Source organism: Achroia grisella, unplaced genomic scaffold (assembly GCF_030625045.1).
Source record: "Achroia grisella isolate CSIRO2021 unplaced genomic scaffold, CSIRO_AGI_Agris_v1 utg869, whole genome shotgun sequence".
NCBI lineage: Eukaryota > Metazoa > Arthropoda > Insecta > Lepidoptera > Pyralidae > Achroia > Achroia grisella.
In genome coordinates, this window is record NW_026713049.1 from 191,231 (window position 1) to 216,454 (window position 25,224).

At 30.5% G+C, this 25,224-nt stretch overlaps 1 protein-coding gene across 1 annotated transcript in view; it reads left to right on the plus strand.

The window, feature by feature from the left end:
* Positions 1–25,224, plus strand: part of LOC131852852 (high affinity cAMP-specific and IBMX-insensitive 3',5'-cyclic phosphodiesterase 8-like) — a 96,391-nt gene that overhangs the window by 17,506 nt on the left and 53,661 nt on the right. The window contains exons 3-4 of the mRNA XM_059203590.1: positions 13,010–13,075; positions 20,039–20,244. Coding sequence (XP_059059573.1) covers positions 13,010–13,075; positions 20,039–20,244 — 272 coding nt within the window. The remainder of the gene's footprint in view (positions 1–13,009; positions 13,076–20,038; positions 20,245–25,224) is intronic.

Consider the following 25,224-nt stretch of genomic DNA (forward strand, 5'->3'; position numbering starts at 1 on the left):
CATTCTATCAATCTCCACTGGTGCACTTTTGAAGTATTCCGTTAGCAAATGTGCTATATAACATACCTCTATAATACATCTAATACATATAAAACAAATAATGTTGTTCCTACATTCGTTAAATACGTATACGTGACCGAAATCGATAACCCTCGGCGCCATACACGAACGTGATTCGGATGAATTTTACAAATAAACCAAACACTTGTTTTGTGCGCTAAATTGAAATATATTTGCCGACAGATTGTACGCGTCGTGGTACCTAACACACGGTCGTGATGGGCACCAAGCCGCCTTTAATTTATTGAGGACCATAAATCTGCCTTACCAAAACGCGATTCGTTGGCTTTAAAATAAGTAAAACAAGTGTATATTCAGAGTACTTTTATTGGACATTTTTATCGTTTTAAGCCCGTTTTATTTTTATTTGAAACATGAAACAGACGTTGCGGTTATTCAGGTTGCCATTATTATACCAAGAATAATATTACACTAATGAAAAAGTTTTGTTTTTATTCTACACAACCAGTAAGTATGTCTAAATAGAACTATATTTATATTACACTAGCGACCCGTCCCCGTTTCGCACGAATGCATTGTATTTTTTTTAATTTCTGACTGGTTTTATACTAACACTAACACCCATGTATTATACATATAAACCTTCCTCTTGAATCACTCTGTCTAATGCTAAAAACTACATAAAAATGCGTTATTTAAAATATATGAGGTAACAGACATCGGCGGCGACTTTGTTTTGAAGGTGATCTGAACGTCGAGCTTTCAAGTCGCTGTAGTAGTATAGCCACAAAATTGAATAAAAATGTATTCTTTAAGATTAAAGCGATATCGTGAGTTGCAAAAGATCGCAAAAGATAAACATGTTAACGTGACAATTTCACGTTGATGTAACAATTTTATATGTTACGTTACATACAAAGGAATATTTAAAGATCATATCGTGTAGCAAGTAAAATTGTGAACAATTATGAACATTATTCAATTTTATAAAATTTCATTTACTATAAATCCTAAAAAGTAATATTTTTTTAAAATTATAACATAATATTTTAAAAGACATTTTGAAATTGTTTAATGCTGGATGTTCTAACGTTCATAAAGCTTATTAAAATATATATGTATATTCCAATACATTGACTACATCAAAATAATACTTATAAATATTCTACGGATACTTGCCATTTTTAAACAATTAGTAAACATTACGAGTAACGTCTCCCGTATGCTAGGAGATTTATTTCAAGCACGCTATTAACACTACTCTCTAACTGGTTCGAAATCAAAATCTTTGTAACAAAATCGCACGTCCTGTTTACAGAATTGAGTAGTAGTTAGAGATGCATGGATTTTATTACTACAACAAGCATATGTAATTTCCGCTAATTCTAACGTACCTCGTTTAAGCAGATATATGTATTCTTATATGAAATCTTCTGCGTGGATACCACGGTCTCGCCTATTTCAGATGCCAAATAACTTGATTCATAAGAGTTTGTGTCTTGTTACATCGTAAATTGACAATGTCTCCAACTATTATATCTAAGATTACAGTCGTGAAGGTACTGTTGTTATTATTATTATTTGCTCATTTCCTCCATCAATTTCGTTGCCTCCAAGGAAGACCAATTAAATTATGTTCTCCCGTTGAATATCAATAATAATGTTATTTACATTCATGTACTCTGACGTTAATTGATTAGCTTATTGAGTTTGGTTCACGCACGTAGCAAAACACGCGTGTATACATCTGGCTTAATAAACAGATAATTTAATGTATGGATATGGTTCCTGAAATTGAAGAATTATTCACACTTTTCTTTCGTATATTGAAGAATAAATGGCCGCATACATTATTTTTTTCAATAGGTTTGTGTTATTAGTTTCTATACTGTATTCATGGCAGACTGCTGTATGCAGAATTTTATACTGATTAGAAACCGTAAGGATACAAAAGTTACCGTCAGCTCAAATCGATTCTGTGGTGCGTTCAGTATAAGAATAAATATGACATATTTATTCTTCTCCACTCCTTGTCAAGAGATCCTAAGATCCGATTAAGACAACAATACAAACTCGGTGTAAGTGAAAGATCGAAATAAAACTGTATACCAATCCGCTTAGCTATTGTTGCTGTTGACGGGCTCGGTGGTCTAGCGGTTTAGCTCACCGCTTTACATCCGATAGACATCGGTTCGATTCCTCTCAGAGCACAAACACTTGTATTCATGAGTATGATTGTATTGATCTAGGTATTTTTTATATATATTATGTATGTATTTACAAAAAGATGTATTTAATTATTTCTATTCGTTGTTCCCTTAACAGAAGGTCTCCTTAGCTTGGGACTAGATGGCACAGTGTGAAATGTCCAGAAATTATTATAGTATTATAGCTTAGCTATCTAATATCAGGAAGGAAGCTAATGTTCTGGGAAAATATTGACTTTGTAATGGAACTCAGGTTGTTACTATATAGTACGAGTTTTATTACCTGTTATAAGGAAACTATTAAAAAGTTTCTCACGTCGTATTATGAATGCAGAGTGCATCTACATTTGCAACATAATAACCGTTCAATAAATATTTGCATAATATCGAAACTTGTCAGGGATTCTAGGTAAACTCTACTTTGTAAATTCAAAATGATCTTTGTGTAGTATATATGATAAAGTTTATTATTGTAGAAACTTAGTAATTCTGTTGACATTTTAATTAAAAATAGTTGTCATAAAATATTAAATAATATGAAAATTAGTATGTAACAATAATACGAAACATAATAAGTTCATAAAATTGCTTTACACAGAAAAAAATATTGGCCTTTTTTAGTATTGAGATATGTGACGTCGAATCTATAAAGTGTTAACTTAATAAAGTGTTAGGTAGGATTACAGATGAAATAAGTAAAATAAACCGTAGAAAATAATATAGTAGAAAGCCTGAAAGTTCATATCCGGGATTGATGTGTGTAAGGAAAATAAAAAAAAACAACCTGACCGTGCACCTGATTGTAAGCGGTAACCGTCGCGCGTCGCCTATATATTATACATAAACAGCACTACGGACACGCTATGATGTAACACCCGCGATACCACTCTTCCATTGCCATTCCAGTGGACTAGTATATCATGCCTCTTATTCTATTATTTAATATAATAAATTATAGTAATAAATACGAACAATTGAAAATATTACCCGAACAAAATGCCTGAATGTAGTCTGTACATGTTTTATTAATCCGTACTCTTACTTTTTTAATTTCATATAAAATAAAAACACAATCCATTTATGTATTTTAATTACTTTTTTTTATTACAATAGTATTTTTCACGCCTGAAATTTTTATTATTTTCAAGGTTTATACGTATTCCAATTTGTTATATTTCATGCCTTAACGGCTTAACTAAAAATCATGAAAATTGGCTCTATATGAAAAAGTATTTCATATAGAGAAGGACATAAGCTACTTTAATCCTGGTTAGCTGAAGCTAGATAATAGTAAAAACTTTATACATAAGCAATGTAAAGAGCATAAAATTTTCCCGCGACTTTACTTATTTTTAGATAAAAGTTAGGCTTTAGTCCTCGTGACAGAATCTATTATCACGTCAAATTTCGTTATTATCCGTTCAGCCATTTAGTCATGAAAAGATAATAAACATATAGAGTTATTATATATACAGACATATTTTCAATGTTAATTATAATATTGTGTTGGTTGTGGTATGCCAAAGGTGAATATGAATTTTACAGGCAAATAAAACAATAAAGAAACTGAAATAGTATGGTATGCGTTCATTCGTTTTCGTCATCATGAGCTCGTAAAATATGGTTAAGATAAAAAATTACTACATTCGAATTTATAATGTTAAATAAGACACTATTTTTTATATATATTTTAATAGAAATGTGTAAACAATATTACTAAAGAACATTGACATTCACAGAAGTATAAAATTATGTTGCAAATATCAACGCCCTCCTCTCAGTTTATATGTATATTTCTAATGTATGTATTTTCACGTTACTTAAATAATACAAAACAAAAAGTTTTTATTTAAATATACCAAAAGTAAGGACCATGATATTAAATACAAACAAAAAGAGTCCTGCATTTGATTTTTATGCAAATATATAGTTCATGCAAGTGTCTAGTTTAATATACAATTATTATTATTTCCATATAAATATACATTTCTTATTATACTTAATATTCCTTTATTATTACATATTTGTTATTATTTTCTTTTCTCCGTTTTGCATATTACCTACCTGTTCTATAATTAAATCCGTTTCCCTAAGGTTGCCTTGAAAAGATTGCTTTCAGGAATAAGGTCGAACGCCTTATTATAATCATACACGTACATGTGTAATTTAGAGATAAACAATTCTTATATTATGTATAACAGACAACTAATATACCATAAATACATGGATACATTTTTTAATACATACATAATATACATAGAAAATACAAACAATCAAACTCGTTTGTATCGGTCAAGGAATCAAATCCGCGACCATCAGAAGTAAGGCAGTGTACTAAATCACTAGACCACCGAGGTCTTCATATAATGTGTACAATTATAAATAACGTTGAATGAAGTTTAAAGCAGTGTTTATGATACTAAACTTCTAGTACAAGATAAGGTTAAAATAACATTTTAACCACCTTCTAGACTACGTGATGAAGTGACCATTTAATAAGAAATTGACGTGGGAGGGCATTGACAGGAGGGGTCGTTCTCTAGAATTTTCATTAAGTCGGATTCAAGACATCATTAATAAAGTGATTAGAGGCCACATTGTGTCTCGGAGTTTAAGTATGTACTTTGGTTATAATTGTTCTTATCATTTATGACTTTACTAATGTCACTTAATTTAATGACAGTTTTGGTGCTTTGGCAGTTTAGTACATCGCCATACTGATGCTTCCCGGGTTCGATTCCCGTACGATGCAAACATTTCTATTTGTATTACATTATAATCGTACTGTTTTCTATATATGTTAAGTATGAATTCACAAACATATTTATTTAAGTAATTATATCAATTATATTTACTGGTGTTTTGAGTAGTCATGCTCACTAAAATGTCCAGACTTGTGGCGGCGTGGTGGGCCAGGTCATTGGGCTCCCTAAAATATGGTCGAGCGCAGTGATGGCTGGCTCATCCGTCATACTCGTGAACGGGTGCTGCTTGTAGGGACTGGTCTGCTCTAATCACTATGACTGATCTCCTCTTATTAATTGTTTAACCAGTTGTGGTGTATTAAATATTATTTCTATTTGATTATTTAATTGAATTAGTGTTAATCGGTAGTTTGTATTCACACACTAAAACTTAAATTGTAAGTAACAATAAAATTATTTCAAAGAGCAACACACAAGTTTCTTGCTCGTTCTTCTTGTGATGAGACAGCTTTCCGAATGAGCGGTAGATTAAAAAAAATGTGATGACTATTCAAAAGTGCTTCAATGTAAGTTTATTTGAATAAATGATTTTCTATTCTATTCTTTAGTACGAGTTCTATATAGTTTAGCGCTAGGTGGCGTTATTTAAAAGTGGCTGTTCCAGATTATTATTACTATATTATACTATATTTAAGCCCTAACAATTCCCATTACCAATAATACCTTCCACCAGGGATTTTCGAATCTATAATACTGGAGTTGAAGTACAATAATGAGAACATTTGTTTATGTAATCCTATAATAGTACCAGTAATAAAGTAATAAATATAAATAAATTCAATTCAATTAAACTTCCTATAAATATTATTATGTAAATAAATGAGATCCTAAGTATAAAAGCCGACCTAATATTCTTCGTTTAGGTGAATATTTTCACGATTACTAAACCCAAGTTATGATAATAAGCCGCTAATTGAATTGGCAACGAGATTGCCGATTTCCATTGAGTCAGATTTGATGTATCCTCCCGGGGTTCGAATTTCCAATTTTCCTGTACACTGTAGAATTGAATTACCAATGTTGGAATTAGCAATCAGATTGTTGATCCAGATGCCTTTTGTTGGGCAACTCTAAAAGAAATGTCGAGAAAACAATGCTTAATTCGATTTTGTAGTCATTTATCTCATTAAACCGATTTTTCCTTTTTCTATGTAATTAGAATGACAAATAAGCTGACGGCTAACTTGGCGGTAACCGGTAACCAGCGCCTATATACATGAAAGCCCTACATTACGTTATACAACTATATACAACTACAATTGAAACACAGGTTATAAAGCAAGCAGCTTGGCATGTAAAGGCCTGTTATAGCCAACAGTTTTAGAGAACCCACCAGACAACATTTTACAGCTAACTCTGGTATGACACCTAGATGATAAAATTACATGATTCGATAGATGAAAAAAATATTTTTTTATTTTCAACGACATAAATAGAGTGTGCTTATTACATATATAGATTTCAAATCCTACATAATCCTTATTTGCACATTGTACAATTTATATATTGTATATAATTAAGATTATGTACTCAAAATTATTTTTAATATTCGAGTATTTTTCAATATGGAATAATACACCCGACTGAACTAAAAGTAGAAGATAATAGAATGAGCTTGAAGTCAGGTCAGTTAGAGCATCGTGGCGAATTCACTAGGAGTTGGCATAGTTTCCAGAGGGGGGACCCGTGGTCCATTGTAAACAATAGTAATTTTAGTCACAATTATAAATAAACCTCTTCCTTCCAGTGGTTTTTATTATATGCAACACTAAACACGATGTTAGTTTTTCAATTTCTTTTTCTGGTTGTCTTTCATATTTGGCATTACGATTTCACGAAAGGCTACGGGTGCCAGGCAGCGTGATAAAAAGTGGACAGTATATTAAACTTAATAGGACTTATAGACTATACTATAAATCTTATATTCATCCAACAGACGGCATATAAAATAGTCAATATTCTACATTTTTAATACAGAGGTATATTTTTATATAAACGTAGTAAGTTAAACGTCGCATGTATAATGTAGTAAGTTTCTATATAATAATTTTATTACTGACAGTGTAATGGTCCAACCATTACCTACCACCACAACCGTATGGTAATTGAGTCCATTTGAAACTGTCAGCTGACATTATTCTACGTTCTTGTTTATTGCCATCTTGACGTCACGTAAGGTTCTAATTACTGCCATAAATGAACAAAGCACGGCTATATCTCGTTAGTAGGCTATTTGGGGGATATTTGACCTGTGACGGGGTCATAATTATAGCTTTGGGGTTAAATGGTCGACACCCGGCGCTGGTGATTGCAGACCTTGGATAATTTACGAGGGATAACAACTTAAAATACATGGATATAAAGTACAGACTTACAGGGGACAAGTTACGTTTTACAGATATAAATTGACTTGGTAGTTAACCTCTGTCCTTCTATAAATATATAACTGACGAACTATGTAGTTTAGCAGATAGCAAAGAGCATTACTTGGTGTTGGGTTCTTCAGGCGCTGTACATAAATTTGTATTAATTTTTTTATCATTTTATATTGGTCTGGATCTTTTCCTAAATCTATTATGTATGTAAGTTATCGAATATTTATAATACGGACTCTGCTTAATCAAATTAAAAAAATATTTATTCATGTAGGACATGTTATCATAACATAACATCATATGATAGAACATCATCCAGATTAATCTATAGATCCAAATGTACACTTTGAGCAATTTGAGAACTGGCATGAAACTCAACTGAATTTTATTTTAGGACTACATGGTACTATTTGAAATGTCCTGGGTTATTATTATTATCTCGCCGCTTGTATGTGCTGAAGGTAAAGTCTTATAGCATAAAACTTGTTATTCATCAATTTATTTTTAGCTTTTAATAATTGTTCATCACTTAGTATACAATGCAGTATAAATAAATAAATTACCTTTTTAGTCAATTGTAATTATTTTGTACACATGTAACTAGAAAAAAGCAAACAAATATGTACATAAACAACTGTATATCATGAAATACCTGTATGCCCATTGAGATTACTAAGGACTAAAATATCGCGACTATAATTTTAAATTGTTAATTCGGCAACTTTTGCTAAACCTTTATTTATAACAAACTTACAATGTATTTAAATATTTATGTATATTAAATTTTCAACTGTTTTGTAGTTCAGTTGAAATTAGCAGACTTGTGTAGGAATATTTAGAGACAATGCATATTGCATTACCACTTAAAACTTACTCGGAAACATTTATCGATTATTCGTGAAATCTGACCGCCCCGTAAAGTATTGATATTGTATATAAACCAAGTATTATTTTCGTTTAATTAAAAATGCGCATTGTGTAATAATTTATAATTAAGTGTAAATAATAATAAATAAGTAACCCTCGACAATTAACACAGCGCCATCTAGTCCCACGGTAAGCAGGGCTGATAACTAATATAAATACTTAGATTTTTTTGTAAATATAAGCATAAGATACATAGAATACACCCAGACCGATACAAACAATCATGCTCATAAATACAAATGTTTGCACCATGCGGTGAATCAAACCCGCAATCATCGAAAGTAAATATTGGTGTGCTAAACCAATATTAATGATTGAAATAATAAAATACAACGTCTAATTATTATAATAAAGTAAGAAAAATGTAAGTAAGTTTGAACGTAAATAATGTACCGAACTCGTGATGAATAATTTTTCACACTCAATCGGCTGTTAACAATTTTCAATTAATCACAATTACTATTTTCACGTGGTTAAAATTCGTTACGCATCCATGACTGGAATTAATTTCCCTGAAGACAAGGGTCATATCAGTTTCTATAGTTAACTTTGTTTCAGTTACCGCCAAAGATAGTTTAGATGTCATATCAAAAACCAGTTTCAGAATCTTAAATTAATAGATTGAGGCCAATATAGTAGTTAATATTTAACGTTTGCAAAAAGAATAATAAAAATCGGTGCGGATTTAGTGCAGATATCATTTGACAGACGTAAAAAATGGATAACATTTTTTGTTGAAACGTATTGTATATATATATATATACATAACAAGATATATTTTATCATAGTTTACATTCATTGTCAATTATACCTTTAGCAAAATGTAATAATATTCAATTATTACTATAAAATTTTCAAGTAATTAAAATTGGTTACGGATCCATGAAGAGAATTAATTTCCCAAAGGACTTTGACGGTCAGGGGTAATACGAAAATCTACAGTTTGTATTCTGTTTCGAAATGTTTATTGTAAAATACAGCATCACACTCTGTAAACTATAGTTAGAGAATAAAAACTTTAAACTTTCAAATAATGTGTGTTTTTCATCAAATCATTCAATCAATCATAAAGTCGAGTTGCAGACTTTTCTATATCTTTCACTTTAAAATTCACTAAATAATTTTTAATAAATCCTCAATATTCTTTAAAGTGATCTAGTAGCGAATAACAAGTATTAATTTTCGTTAATTTCTTTTTTAAGGGATGTAATGTTTAACTAACAATAACGAACTTCAAAAAGTGAAGGTTCCTAATTCAACTGCATTTTTCTATCTCTAATAATATCAGCAATAATAAAAGATAAAAAGAGATATGTTTACTAAAGCAGAGCAAAGTAATAGAAGTGCATATTAAAACAATAGATATAAAGAACACTCCTATTTTAAATATGGATAAAAGAATATGTAAAAACACCAGAGATTGTCATTGTAGGTCTAACAATATCAAATGAATTCGCTTTCCGTATTTGTCTGTTTCCTCTTCTTGTAAATAAAACAATGAATTTTCGATCTGTTACTTTGATATTAGTGTGGAGATTTAGCGTTATAGCAACAATACTATCATTTGTGCATATTTATTTATTTATTTTAGAAATATTAACGGTGTAATTATACATGTTACTTATCATATTTAATTGTCCTATGCCAATCCTATGTTCGACACCAAAAGTATTACTAAATATAATTTAACCTATGTGATATCGATATTATCCAGTATCATATTGTAAAGTATACTATTCTTAGCTTTTACTGCGAATCCAGCTAAAATGAAGTACATAGTTTATATCTATTGTTAGTATTATTATAATTTGTGAAGCTTGACTATATATCATTTACAATTACCAATTTTTACTAGTAATGACTATTAAAAAACTGGACCATAAAATCATTTTCATGTTCTATTTATGTATTTACTAAAAACTAAAATAAGTCTGTATATTGGTATCAGTTATCTAGTACCCATAACACAAGCCTTAACTGGCTAACTTGTGTCTAGATGGCGGTGTGTGAATTGTTCTGAGATTATTATTATTATATATATTTACGTACAATGATTATGATAATTGAAGTCAACGCTATTTATAGCAGAGGGAATTTAATGAACAGTACAATGGGACCTCATTCCCTTTAATATGGTTCATTTATTATAAAAAATAAGTGTATGGCGTAATATCAGGAGGATATTATTTATTAATCTAGGTACTATTTTACATTTCATATTTTTTCTCTTATATTTGTAAAAATAAATGTGACAATTAATGTAATTATGTCGCTGAAGGTTAAGTATAATTTATTAAATGTTTTAATATTAAAATCAAATAAAATGAATAATTATTTTATATATTTATAAATATATATTGTTCATAATATAAATATTATAGACACGTACCTACCTACATTATCAATAGGAAATATGTGAAATAATTTTTAAAATCTAGTTGGTGTTAGTTAATTTTTAAACTTTCTGAGTTTGGCCGTGATAAGAAAAACAAATCTTTCTTTATAATATTAATGTAGGTAAGTATCTTAAGGAATACTACTCGAACTCTTTAGAATACAATGTTTATGTTATATTTATATCTTTTTTGTAATGTTAATTAAAAAAACATATAAATATAACATTAATTTGTTCTTTAAGCAGGAGATATTTTGGTTAAAACGTCCTCGTTTCAACAAAAAAAAAATCTAAAATGGTATAACAACGGTATAAAAAAAATATTTTACGCCCAAATATCAATATTTTGTAAGGGAATATAGCTGTTATGAAAAATATTCAATGGGAATACCTTATTTTACATATACAAGAAGTAAATTTTCTTCTTTTAAAATCGGTTGAGTAGATACGAAAGATGTTAAAATTTTCATAAAGGAATAATGCTTTTTGCCTCTTCGGTCATATTTACTTGAAAGTTACCCTAAGTACTTTACAACTCATGAAATACTTATTTTATCACTTTCCAGAACTGAACTCCTAAAAATGGAGGAACTTAAAATTATGAAGAATTCTCGGTGCTGCCTATTTACCAATTATACTTTTAAACACCAATAACGTTCCAAAATACGGTCCGTTAATACAACACATTTAATACACTCTACATTAAAGTAATATGCATAATGTAAAACAATAAATAGAATAGTAAACAATAGCAGCAAAATTCATATCGAAAATTAATTTCTGTTAAAATACTGATTATTAACTATAATTGGACCTGTGCCGGACTGTATTTGAGAAGTACTTACATAATAATATGTACATTATTCTAGAGTGGTAGAATATGTAGAATTAATTTAAATTCTCAGAATATTCGATTCAATCAGCAATTAATTATATTTAACACTAAATAAATATTTAGATGAAGTTTGTTTCCTAGTTAAAATACAAATTTAATATGAATTCTGTAAGGATTCTTATCCCTGATGAACTTTTATAATATTGTTATAAAACACCCGGTATGGGTAATAGTGTATTTAATAATGTATGTATACATATACCGTCTGGACTTTAATTAAATAATATTTAAAGCGAAAAGATAATCGGATATGTTACCAACGCCACAATCCCTCAGGACCACTGTCCTAGAAGACGTAATATGCTCATAGCGTGGAAAGAGGACACGCCAGTGTGCAAGAAAATTATTTCTCTCGGGAGCCCATCGTGGAAATGAAAGGCTATCTTTATGACTCGGCAAAATTTTATTATATTAGTAAACTTGAGAAACCGACCTACATCTTATGTCGGTTTATCGGAAACTTGTCATCAACCCTATGTCTGTAAATGTCGAGTCGATGATCATCCATACTGCATTAAGGGTTACGACCATTTTTACTTTTTTTATATTAGTACTATATATTACTTATTTTATGTAGTTACTATTGTAACGCAGTCCAGTCTAGTTTATAAAAGAACGAATACTAAAACATTAACTGAAATTCCAGTGCATGAAATACTATTGCCATACACTTTTGTCATTCAAGTAATATTTTAGTGTAGGCTTTGCTCAATAAATATAATCTAACAAATGTTTTGAAATTATTTTAAGGTAATTTTAGTGTAATATACTGACAATGTAATAATGAGATTATTGTAATCTATATTATATTATTAATGTAGGTTATCTTGATAAAGTTCTTTCATTTTAATTTTATTAAAATCCATTAGTAATCGCACTTAAGCCTTACATGTGTATGAAGAAATATAGAAATACTAGTTATTACCCGTGTCATCATCTGCACAAACTTTCATCCCTAATTTCAACCCTTGTAATTATGTTTGTAATTCTTTATTATACAGATTATTTACAAGATTCTTTACAAATTTAATTTTATAAGGATACATATGACTTAGAAAATTAGTGGGTACAATGGAGGACTTATCCCAATAAAGGGATTTCTTCCAGTTGACCTTTAAGTGACTGAGAGGATGTGTACTATGGAGTGGTGGATAGAGGTACAATAAATAATACCCATCATATAGCAATATGTGAATAAATAGTGTACAAATAATAATAAAATAATAATGTAGTCCATATTCCGTATATAGTCTTATTTTAGTATAGCAGATCGTAATGTTCAATTTAATTAGAATCCGTTCTGAGGTTTAACTGGTGAATTTAATTGGTGAAAAGCAAAACCAACATACGGTTTCACATTTATATTAGTATAGTAATTATTTTAATTACTGATGATTATTACACAGATGTATCTCTCTTTGCAGAACAGATCGCCTCCGCCTTCATACATCCCCTCTGCATTGCTGTACGCCCCTCCGGAACCTCTAGAGGTAAGTCAAATATCTTAATCATCTATACTAATATTATTAAGAGGAAAGTTTATGACGTTGTAGGGGATAATCACTGGATATATTTAACTGATTTTGGAAATTCTTTTACCACTAGATAACCACGTTATTTATGAGTGGCATACGCTATATAACGCATAGCATAATCATAATACGAGGAATAGGAGTGGAGCTGCAATAAAAAAAATACGAAACCCGGGAAAATGTGACGCAGACGAAGTTGCGAGGGTCACCTAGTTTAAAATATATTCATATATATACATTATATAAACTCAACACGTGATGCCTATAGCACACTCATGTGTTGATATTCCGAGGGACTAAAATATCATGCCTCCATAATCTGTAATAATACAGTGAGTTATATATAAATATTGATCAACAATATGTTCATACATATTTCAATAAAATTTATTTTGCTATCTGGCCTACGTAAGTTAACAAACCGATGGACAGACAAACACACTTCCAACCAACAACTTCATTTGCTTTGTTTAAAATGGGATTATACATATTATGAGCAATTTTCCGATCCGTTGAGCTGTTTAGTCGTGAAAACGTAACAGACCAACAAATGGAAATAATTGTACTTTATAATTATATTTGTATAGATCGTATAATATACTAGCTACTCGCCCCGGCTTCGCCCGGGTGTACCTGTATTATACATATAAATCTTCCTCTTAAATCCTATTAAAAAAACGCTTCAAAATCCGGTGCGGACAGACAGCGACCGCGACTTTGTTTTATACTATGTAATGATAATTAGTATAGGTTGTAGATACTAACTGTGCACGATATATCTATTTTATAACATTGATATTACAATAGTGGATCCTATATTTACTTACGGTTACTGCAGTAACAAAAGCAATCAGAGATAATTAAAACGTTTAATGGATGGAGTCCGCACGTCGGAGCCGGCCGTATAGTTTTATTATGCACCAGCAGTATCTATTAATAACTATGTTTGCATATATTTATTTACTAATTCTTACCCGTGACATCGTTTGTATAAACTTTTATCCCCTGTTTCATCCCTTATTAGAATATTTTGTGAGATAACAGATAGCCTGTGTCCATTCTCGTTATACAGTCTCTTTATTTTTAACTAAAATGCGTTCAGTTATTTAGTTAACAAATGGTAACAGACATTATAATATTAGTAGAGATAGTATGAAAGTATAAATTCTGAGAGAGCATCAAAATCTACCAGTTTAATGTCTGGATTAATCGATCACAGAGGTTAGATCGAATCCGACAAACATTATAACTTGTGTCTAAATAGACACAGATTTGTGACTAATAAGTTATAATCTCACAATATTATTACTTCATTGTTACAACTAAGAATCGAAATAATTACGACACAGTAGTAGGTCACCAAAACAAGGAGCTTGCTTTCAACCGTTCCATGAATCGTTTCGCGGACTTTGTTCTCTGCACTCGCCATCATTTTCAACTTTTGCCGCTGTGAAGTCTCGCCGCAACTAACAGTAATCTTCTTACCAGATATACCAGATATGCAAGAAGCCATCTGCATGGATACCTCAGTTTCACCTATTTCAGCTGCCAAGCAGTTTTCTTTGGAACGAGTGTTTCAAGTGTGGGGGCATATTGGGCAATATGTTGCTGGCAACGCACAAAAGGTGTCATGGGTGTCACATAATACCATTTAGAGCTATTCATATATACAGGTCACGATTTACCTTCAGCTTGTCTAAATTACAATGACATAAAAAGCAGCATTAGAATAGTTCAAAAACTATGAGTTAAGTCGGCCGGAAATAAAAATATTTTTTTTGTATTCTTAGCTACTTCCGGCCGACTTAAGACAATTTCTCGATAAATGTGGGTATATACGAACACTGAAACAAATTGTCCATCTTGTTGAGATAAACTAATTTGACAATATCATTGTTGAACCATGGGCGCATAATGTAATATTTCATTTGCATATTTTACTAGTTCATCACCAATGTTTCTAAAGGTCGTAATAATGTTAAATAGGTATTAGTTAACATTTCAATAAAAAAAATCCTCACAATCTCATCACCTTGTCTTTAAACTAATATATAAATATAAATAAAGTTTGTGAGTTTTGAACTCACAAACTTTATTTCTTATTTGAAGTCTACCTCAGTACTACTTATACGATTTTGAAAATTCTTTTAATGTAGGATAGCAATAAGAGGGAAATGTAACAACAGAGGGAGTTGTACGTTAGCTAGCAAGTTATAAAATGACATTTCATCTTGACTAGATTCTACTCATGTACAAGCGCAAACACTAGTCAGAAAACAACTCTATCGATTCAGTTTATACCAACGACACTGTACAGAGTTAAATAAATGGACGACTAATATTCATTTATTGAGTGCAGTCCAATGTCCAGTTCTACAACCGGTCTGGAATTTGATCCGCTATGCGTGCATTATTTTATCTATCTCTCAAATTATAAGAATTCGTATCCTTATTTCTATTTCACCCCTCTGAAGTGACAGAAAGAGAGAAAGAAAATTCAAACTTACTACACCCTTAATTTGGAGTCAGGTGAAGATATAAAAAATATATCGGTATCTACAGACCTCGACCTTTCCGCAATTTTATTAACGTGTGTATTTTTAACCTTTTACCTGCTTATATAAACATTGTTAATTAAAATGTACTGTGTACAAAATTAAGTATGAAAATTAGGTAACTAGACTAAATCGCGGCCGTGTTCGCATACAAAACGATAAATAGAGTCTTCATACGTTAATTGAGGTTATGTACCTTTCATTCTAATTCGTTTGACCGGTTAATCATAAAAGCATACCAGACTTCAGACATATAAATATCTTAATTAACTTTAACTTTAACAAAAAGCTTATAATACTAGTAGATTAGTAAGATTTAAATAGTAAAATATTTATTATGAATTAGTCTGTTTTTCGAAACCTATCATACAAACTATCTTTTTATCAGAGGTAGCTATAAAAAGTCATCTGTGTGTACCTGCGTACCTGAGTCTCAAATATTTCAAATGCGAAGCGACGTGTTTCAGTTATTAAAATTACACGTTGAAATTACGGCATAAAAGCATCTTAGTCCTTTGGCAATGCATGAGTGTTATCACGACTGTCATGATAATAACGTAATGCTATTCTTGATCTTGTTCACCATTCGAACCTGAAGGGCTCTTATGGGTTTGCCATTTGCTGTGGAGACATTGGGCTCATGGAGTTCGTAAGCTAAATTGTGTTTGTCGAGTATTTCAGCGCGGCTAATCAAGGTTACTTATGACCCAAGAGCTGGTAGCTACTTTGGCTATTGCTATTCAAAAGGCAACGCTGCCTGTATGTTGCCTCAATATGCCGTTGCCATTGGATTAAAATGATTGTTTTTTTTTGTATGATATGTAATTATTTATTGATATGTATTCATTATAGAATTAGTATAAAAAATTCCATTGACTTGCAGTTCTTCAATTACTATATCTGTTACAGCCATTATATTATTACGCTAAAATGCATGCATGAGGTGGCGATACAATCACTCAAAATAATGGCTGTTGAACGTGGACGAACAATTGACGCCTATAAATGGTCACCTAGCCATAAATCGGTAACAACCCTGCAATCAATGGCTGTCAGTGCCGTATTTCAGCCTTGCTGCCGGTAGTTACCACTTCATTTTAGAACTAGCAGAGTGTCCAACTTCGCACATGTTTTGTTTGAAAACCGATTGGAAAAAACAAACACTAAACTTTTAAGTGCTGCTTACAACGAAACCGCAACCAAATCGATTACTTGTTGTTCTGTATTCAGTTACGTTTATAAGGTCCCATTAATAATAGTTTTTACATAGTCACTTATCCTTTAAATTTATATGTAGAAAATAGTACCTAAACTTAAAGCAAGAACAATCAATGGTGATAGGAAAATATAATCAATCTTTAAAAAAATATATAACAATCAATTTATTTTGTTAGTGTTATCAACCCCTTTAAGCAAGTCTAACGGCATCGCTATTCAAAAATTCCAAATATGTGGAGTTGACACATGATTGACATAAGCGAGCGAAACTAATTTCAATCGTTTAGGTATACCAAATCTATACAACTTGGATTTTTCACTAGAAAATCGACGATATTCCTAGTAGAAATGTACATATTGGAGGGACGAATTGCAGAAAATAAATCTGCAGCCGAACTAAAATCTAACACATACTTTTATAGTTTTATTATATTTTTTTTTATTAAGAATGTTAAAAATATTTTTGTATACAGAATATTACACCTGGTAAAATAAAATGTGGAAGACATAAATTCAAATCAATTTATAATAACTATATAGAGTTTCCGATTATAATAATAGATATACTTGGAAAAAATCTAATACCACTCAAATCATATTGTTGCGTAGTACGAGACGTCTTTGTCTGGTAACCCCTCCTCATTCTACTAACTTCTTTTCCCTATCCTTCACTGTCCAGGCTATTCGTCTTTGGAACTCCTTGCTACTTTGCCCAATCCCATTTCATTTTTAAAAAACTAGTAAAAACTCACTTTCTCTCTAATTAAAAATCTATCTGTAATGTTTCGTTTTGTTAGACATGTATCTAATTATATATTTTATTTATGTATTTTATTTATATGTATATATATAGTATTTGTATGTATATGTATTTAGTATTCATATACTATCTAACTTTTTATAGTGCGCCACCTACCTTTCCCTTACCCAATGCTTCTATCTCCCTGGTTGTCTGTACGAGATTGCTTTAAGCGATAAGGCTATATATCCTTTTTTATTTTTGAAATTTTTTGTAGTTATTTATTTTATTTATGCACAATAAAGAGTTTTATTATTATTATTATTATTATCATATGATTCAATTTATTTTTACATTGAAAGAAAACATTCAGAACATTATTATTTTAGTTTTCTTATAAGATACTAATTTATATCCACGACTTTGTTATTTTACCAGAATATATTGATTGATCGGAATATAAGTAGCAGAGTTCATTCTTAGTCTCAAACTCAAAGAGTGAGCTATATTTCATGAGCAATGCTCATGAAATATATTTGATCATAAACATATTTGACGATCTTAATGCCTAGCGGTTTAGTTTTACTTTTCCGATGACCGCGGGTTCGATTCCTCGATACATGGAACAAACAATTGTTTTTATTAGTATGATTGTTTGTATCAGTCTGGGTGTTTTCTATATATGTTATGTATATATTTACAACAAAATGAATGTATGCATTTGTATCTGTTGTCTAGTACCCATAATGCAAGCTCTACTTAGCTTGGGACTAAGTGGCGCTGTGTGAATTGTCCCGAGGTATTATCATTATTACATAGATACACAATTTGGGTATGAATAAACAGTATATATAAACAGGTAGGTGTAAACATATAAATCGTATAGTTATTTCAGTTCAATTTCAACTGGGACTTCTTAGGTATATTATCATAATAAGAATAATAAGTAGAACTATTTTTTTACTAGTTTTAACTACACAGTGTACATAAGAATACTACCTGTATGACTCCTCGCCGATGTTACATATTTCCGTATTTCATAAGAATTTTCAGAAATCTCTTCTTACCTCAGTCACGTTGTTTATGAAATTCTTATACAGAATTGTATATTTATAGACTAGACTTATGTAAATAAAGAACAGATCAATATTCATACCTAATATTATAAATTCCAAAGTGTGTCTGCCCCTCGGTTTGTTACATTCTCACGGCAATACGGTTGAACAGATCGTAATAAAATTTGATATAAACATAGACTGTACCACGAGAATGGACATAGACTATATAATTTATTTATTTATTAAAACTTTAATGCATAAATACAGAAAGGTGCACATGGCGAACTTAAATACTAAGGTATTATATTAAATATCAACCAGAGGCATATATAGATTCATGTGAGCGGTACATTATCAATTATATACCCATAATATATAATCTTCAGATAGAAAAATTTATTATAATGAAAGTTTATGCAGATGATGTATGTGTGTAAATATATAAACACATCTTATAAACCAATAAACACATGACCTTAAAATTACGCGAAAACAAATGTACTAAGTACGCCATTATAAGACATCTATTTTTATTCCGCCAGAGCCTCCTGAAGGTCCTAGTAACCTGACTCACGTACATCCCAACGAAATTGAATTTATCGCAAACTCAATTTCGATAACACGCCGATGTAAAGCATATTTACATGGTAATCTTCAACGTGTTGCTAACTACACTTTTATAAAGCATTTCCACCAAACATTTTCTGTCTACAGGCATTACGAAATACTGTAAATAAAATTAGATAGATAGAATATGGGTTTATTTGCATTGTACAGTTAAATATAATAAGACATTTGTATATTAAATTAATGCAGATGCATTATATACGATAAAGCGGCCATATTACTGAAAGCATTTGTTTCAAGGCTCCCTGAATATATAAGAGAATGATAATATGACAAAGATGTTACTAGTACGAAATTATTTTATGTCTAGAAAATACCAATAGGGAAGCAAAAAGAGTAACTTAATTTTTACGACAGAGACAGGTTATTTCAGACCTTCTGTGATAAAAGTAATACCTGAAGTGGAAATAGAGTAAAATATGTGAGTTTAATGGAGTTAAATATGTATTAATGGAAGCTAATATTTTTTCTAAACCTATTTCAAATAAAAAAAAATTTATTATCATGTACATTATAATTATATTATACTGCTACTTTAAAAGACTTTCTCAAATAGACGCTGTGGTTGGTTGAGTTGTCTTTCCGCATAACATAATACTGTCTCTCTTTATAATACTATATGTATAGATTTAAAAATATGGTTCTTTGTGGTTAATGTATTTATAAAGTGTTATTTATTATATTAATTGAAACATAATGGTTTTAATGAAACTTTTTTTTACAGTTACTATGCGTGTTTCCGGAACGAACGTCGCGCGTTTGCGCTGCGGCTTCAGCAGCGGCATCTCGAGTGGGTGGAGATACACGTACTGTCCGAGGGTTACGAGAAACCCTCGACATCCTCCGACGCGACGTGGACACGCGACTGCCGCATGTTATCGTCATAGATGCGCGACAACCGCAAGCGCTTGATGCAGTTGCGCTCGCCAGGTTAGTGTAACAAGGCCTTTATTTTTTCATTTAAGAAATTTTATTTTATTTTCGCGGTCTGTATAACCCATGGCTATATCCACATTGATTACAACTATGTTGTATGGTGATATTATACCTTTAGGTGAAGAAATATTTAAAATCTATCAAGTATTTCTAGTGTTATGATATAAGTATATTACAAACTAACAAACATATAAAAAATCAAACTTTATTCTGTTTAGAATATTACTAACATTAAAATAAACATTAGGTATAGTACATATTAGGTATATTTTTTTACGAATCGGTTTGTATTTTCTCTGTATATATGGGTACATTATTATAAAAGTAATAAACCTCCAGGCTTCAATAATCGTTTGTTTTCTGTTCGTACAAGTTTCAATTGCATAGCTCTCTCGAGTCTATAAAAATATTACATATTATAAATGTTTCACTTTTATGCATAAAATAGATGCTTACATATATATTAATGATACATTTGACAAATCATGTATTTTTACTATTTTCGTGCACTATTAAATATTATTACTTAATAGTAATATATATTTTTAAAACTTAAGTTCATTCTTTCACAATTGTCGCGAAAGATGACATCATAGTAAGTTCATTAAATATGGTACATATTTATTAATTATTGTAATAATAATAATATTTCAGGACAATTCACACAGCGTCATCTAGTCCCAAACTAAAGCAGAGCTTGTGTTATGGGTACTAGACAACTGATATAAATACATGGATACATTTTTTTTGTAAATAAATACATACTATACATAGAAAACACCCAAACCGATACAAACAATCATACTCATGAATACAAATATTTGTACCGTGCGAGGAATGGAACCCACGACCGTCGGATAATAAAGCGGTGTGCTAAACCACTAGACCACCGAGGCTGTTCAATTATATTAATATACATTTTTTTAAATAATTAAATATATATTTGCTGCCCGATATTTTCAATACGCATATAAATACAGGCAGTCCTCGACTTACGTCGTTTCGATTTACGTCGCGTATTTTGAGAACCTAACATGCCGTACGAGGACTGCCTCTACACTAATTACTTCAATATTATTCTAAATTAAGAAAATAATATGCACCACGTACATCATGTTATCATTGTGACGTCCGTGATACCTATCAATCGTTGGCATATGATATACTTCCACCCTTTAACCAAAACACAGCTTACAAAGCAAGCTGTTTAATGGCTGAAATGCTATAGGAGAGACTGTAGGCACACACGTAGACAACTTTTTATAAAGATTGGCATTTGTTTAGTAGATTCCAAATTATTGCTAATATTATAAATATGTTCGTTCGTTCGTTTGTTTCTTACCACTTGGGTACCAAAGTAGAGTATGAAATTAACTGATAGCTAATATTCATACCTCAGAATATAAGACGTGTAGACGTATATAAGCAGAATATGTTTTATGATGAAATCTATAATGAGGAATTTTATAAACGTATGATTTTTACATGTAACAATTATTATCAGTTTACATTAGATCTATTTGTCTGTGAGTTTGTGCCCGCTAATTTCAACTATAACTAAACCAATTTGGGTACGGTTTTCACTAATGTATTATGGTAAACTGTAGGTACTAAAATTGCTCCATTCATTTTATCTATACATCTATACATATAAATAAAATTGGTGTGTCTATTTGTAATATTGAAATAATCGTTTTTTACTACATGCACATGAATATAAATACGGCACATACACCAAAATAACATTTTTTATCATTTTTATCTGTCTGTCTGTCCATCTGTTTATTCCGGATAATCTCTGGAATGGCTGGACCGATTTTGACGGGACTTTTTTGGCAGGTAGCTAATGTAATAAGGAGTAACTTAGGCTACTTTTATTTTAAAAAAAAGTTAAAGTCCATGCGGACGAAGTCCCGGGTACGGCTAATAAACAATAAAGTTACATGTACACGAAGTTGCGTGTTCAGCTAGTTTTGAATAAAACCTGTTTCAGAATTTGCGGAACTTATTAGTGAATCCAAATATTGAAACACCTAGCAAATGAAAATTCATATTTGCCTGCAAGCGGCACGTCGTATAAAAGCTTCAAATCCCTATAGTAATAGCCATACTATTACAACATACTAGAAATAGTTCGCCATTTTCATTTCTATGCCGTTAATCATAACGTACGTGGACTGTATGCATATTCCAATTTGAAGTGCATTTCCTGTTTGTAATTAGTCCTGCAAATATTATAGACGTGAAAGTTTATTTAGGTTGAAGGATGTTTGAATGGATGTTTGTTGCTCTTTCATGCAAACCTACTAAATGGATTTTAGGGAAACTTCATAATAATATACTATAGCGAACCTTTTATGTCAAAATAATTTAAAAAAGACATTATAGTGTAAATCGAATCAAATATAGTAATAGCGTTCTGGCGTGCGCTGTTTTAGTTAAACTACAATAACGTATGATGGATTGATTTTTACTTTTTACGTTACTTCGACTTTGACTTGATTTTGACTTTTTTTTTAATTATTTAAGATAAACTCTTTAAAACATTTCTAAAAGAAGTCTGCGTGTGTACGCTATTATAATAAATAATATACAAAATAGTGAACTATAATATATTCAATGTGGATATTGTAGTAACAATTGTAATTTACTATCCACCTGATGGTATATTTGATTATAATTAGTGTCTAAAATATTTTAATATGTTTAATTATATCCATCAATATTGTAAAATTATACTAAAATAAATAATTATTGGTATATTATTCATAGTATTGACTTTTATATAAGTGTTATTCATTTAAAGTTCTCAGGAAGCCATGGTACTCCCCCAACGTCGTTAGGACTACAATAGGCTCCTCTCACGCCGGAAAAAGCTGCCAGAGCGCGCTCCAACGTAAACACGATTCCGTACGTGGAAAACACATTTCATCTCCCTATATATATATATATATATATACCCCTATATATAATATTAAACCTCGAGAATGGAGGTTGTTTTATATAATTGCTAAATGTCGGTCACAAGATCAATTAAATCAATTTAGAAGACAATTTAAAATTTTATTGTCAACTTACTTCAATAAAATGTATGTCACTAATTTATTATAATTTATAATCGCATTTTTTACCTGCGTTACACCTTTTTTTTTCTTAATTTTTTTTAGTGGATACTAACTATAACTAACAGTCTTGCTAACATAAATTAAAACATTTTTTTCTGTAATGGAGGCAAACATACTGATGGCCTACCTGATGGTGTATAGGAATCGTCGCATTTAATTGAGTGGCATGATGCTCGTACTCAGTAATTCCATAAATTATCAGCTATAAATTAAGTTTATAGTCATTATTAAATGTTATAATAATTCAATTCCCTTCATTCCTAATTGTTTTTACTTAGTTATAAAATTATATCTTTAATTTCGTGCTTGACATCACTTCTTATCTTTTGTTTGGAAATACAACTGAAAACATCTTAGAAGTCTCGTGTTTCGTAGATACGGGTTTTACAAAGAAAGTTCTGGTTATACTGGTTTTACATTTTTAATATTGTAAATGATAATCCAATAATTGTAATGAAATTTAGTAATCCCTTATTTTACTTCCAATTAAGTGTCTATAAGTGGTATATGTTTAATAGAATGAGCTTAGCCTCCCTCAAACCACCAGGTGGCATGCAACAGATTTTGAAACGATTTTTTTTAATAGATAGAGTGATTAAAGGGGAAGGTTTATATATATAGTACATGTATACCCGTGCGAAGCCAGGGCGAGTAGTTAGTATTTTATAAAACAAATGAAAAAGAACTTTATTATTACAAGTATAATATATAAGTGTTATATCTAAACTGTTAACTAAATCATTCGAGTATTATGTAATAAAAAATTTTACATTCTACATAACAAATAAATTACATACTGGTAAATCACAGTGCCCCAGTTATAGAACTATAGATATATATATAGTTTAATCTTTCTAAGTATAATAGTTTACTTTTACTTCAGGTTGCGTATATAACTAATTAAAAAATGTATTCATGTATACAACATGCATGATATGATTCTTTGATTTGGTTGACGCGTCGTAATTTTCTAATGCGCACTAATAAATAGTGTGAAACACACTTCCAGCTTTCGTGTTCCTGTCGAAACAATACCTCGGATTCTTCAAGTCAACGGTATAGATTTTTTCTGGGTAAGCGCGCTACATCCTAGGTCTGCCATCATTTTCCACCAGATGAAGACCAAACGGAAACCCATTTATAATAAAAAAATATTTTTTTGACATTAAACAATAGTTCTATATATTTGTTATTAGCTTTATGTGTTTCTATTCCGTATCTCTCTTTCTCTCTCATATAAATATAAAATACATCAACAAACTGTTTTAAAGCTTTAAGGACAATTTAAAAATTAATATGACGAAGTTGAAAAATTAAAAGAATAGCCTCTTTGGCTACCGATGAAAACATTGTTATATTTTTACACTCTTCTATTTTCTTTTTTTTTTCTTTAACAACGCAAGCTATAACATTGTTTCATGAAAATGCGAAATATAAATTGTCATTCTTTTAATATTTAGCACGCAAACAAGGACGAAAATAAAATTCGGTTAATGAAGACGAATTTTTGTGTAAAAGGAAATTTGAATTTTTTCGCCAATTTACCTGATTAACTTTGAAGTAACCCACTTTTGAAATGGAGTATCTTAACAACAATTTTCGGAATCCGTTGTATTATTAAATTATTAACTCAATTACTTAGGTAGATTATGTAGATAGGTAATAAATAATATTGGTCATACCGCTACCTTTTACAAGTAGGTGTGTAGTATATCTTACTTATATTATATGCGCGGAAGTTTGATTGATGATTTTTGAGTAAAAGAGTAACAAACATTCATCCATACACTCCCAGTATGGATGAATGTTTGTTACTCTTTTACACAAAAATTACTGAACATATGAAACT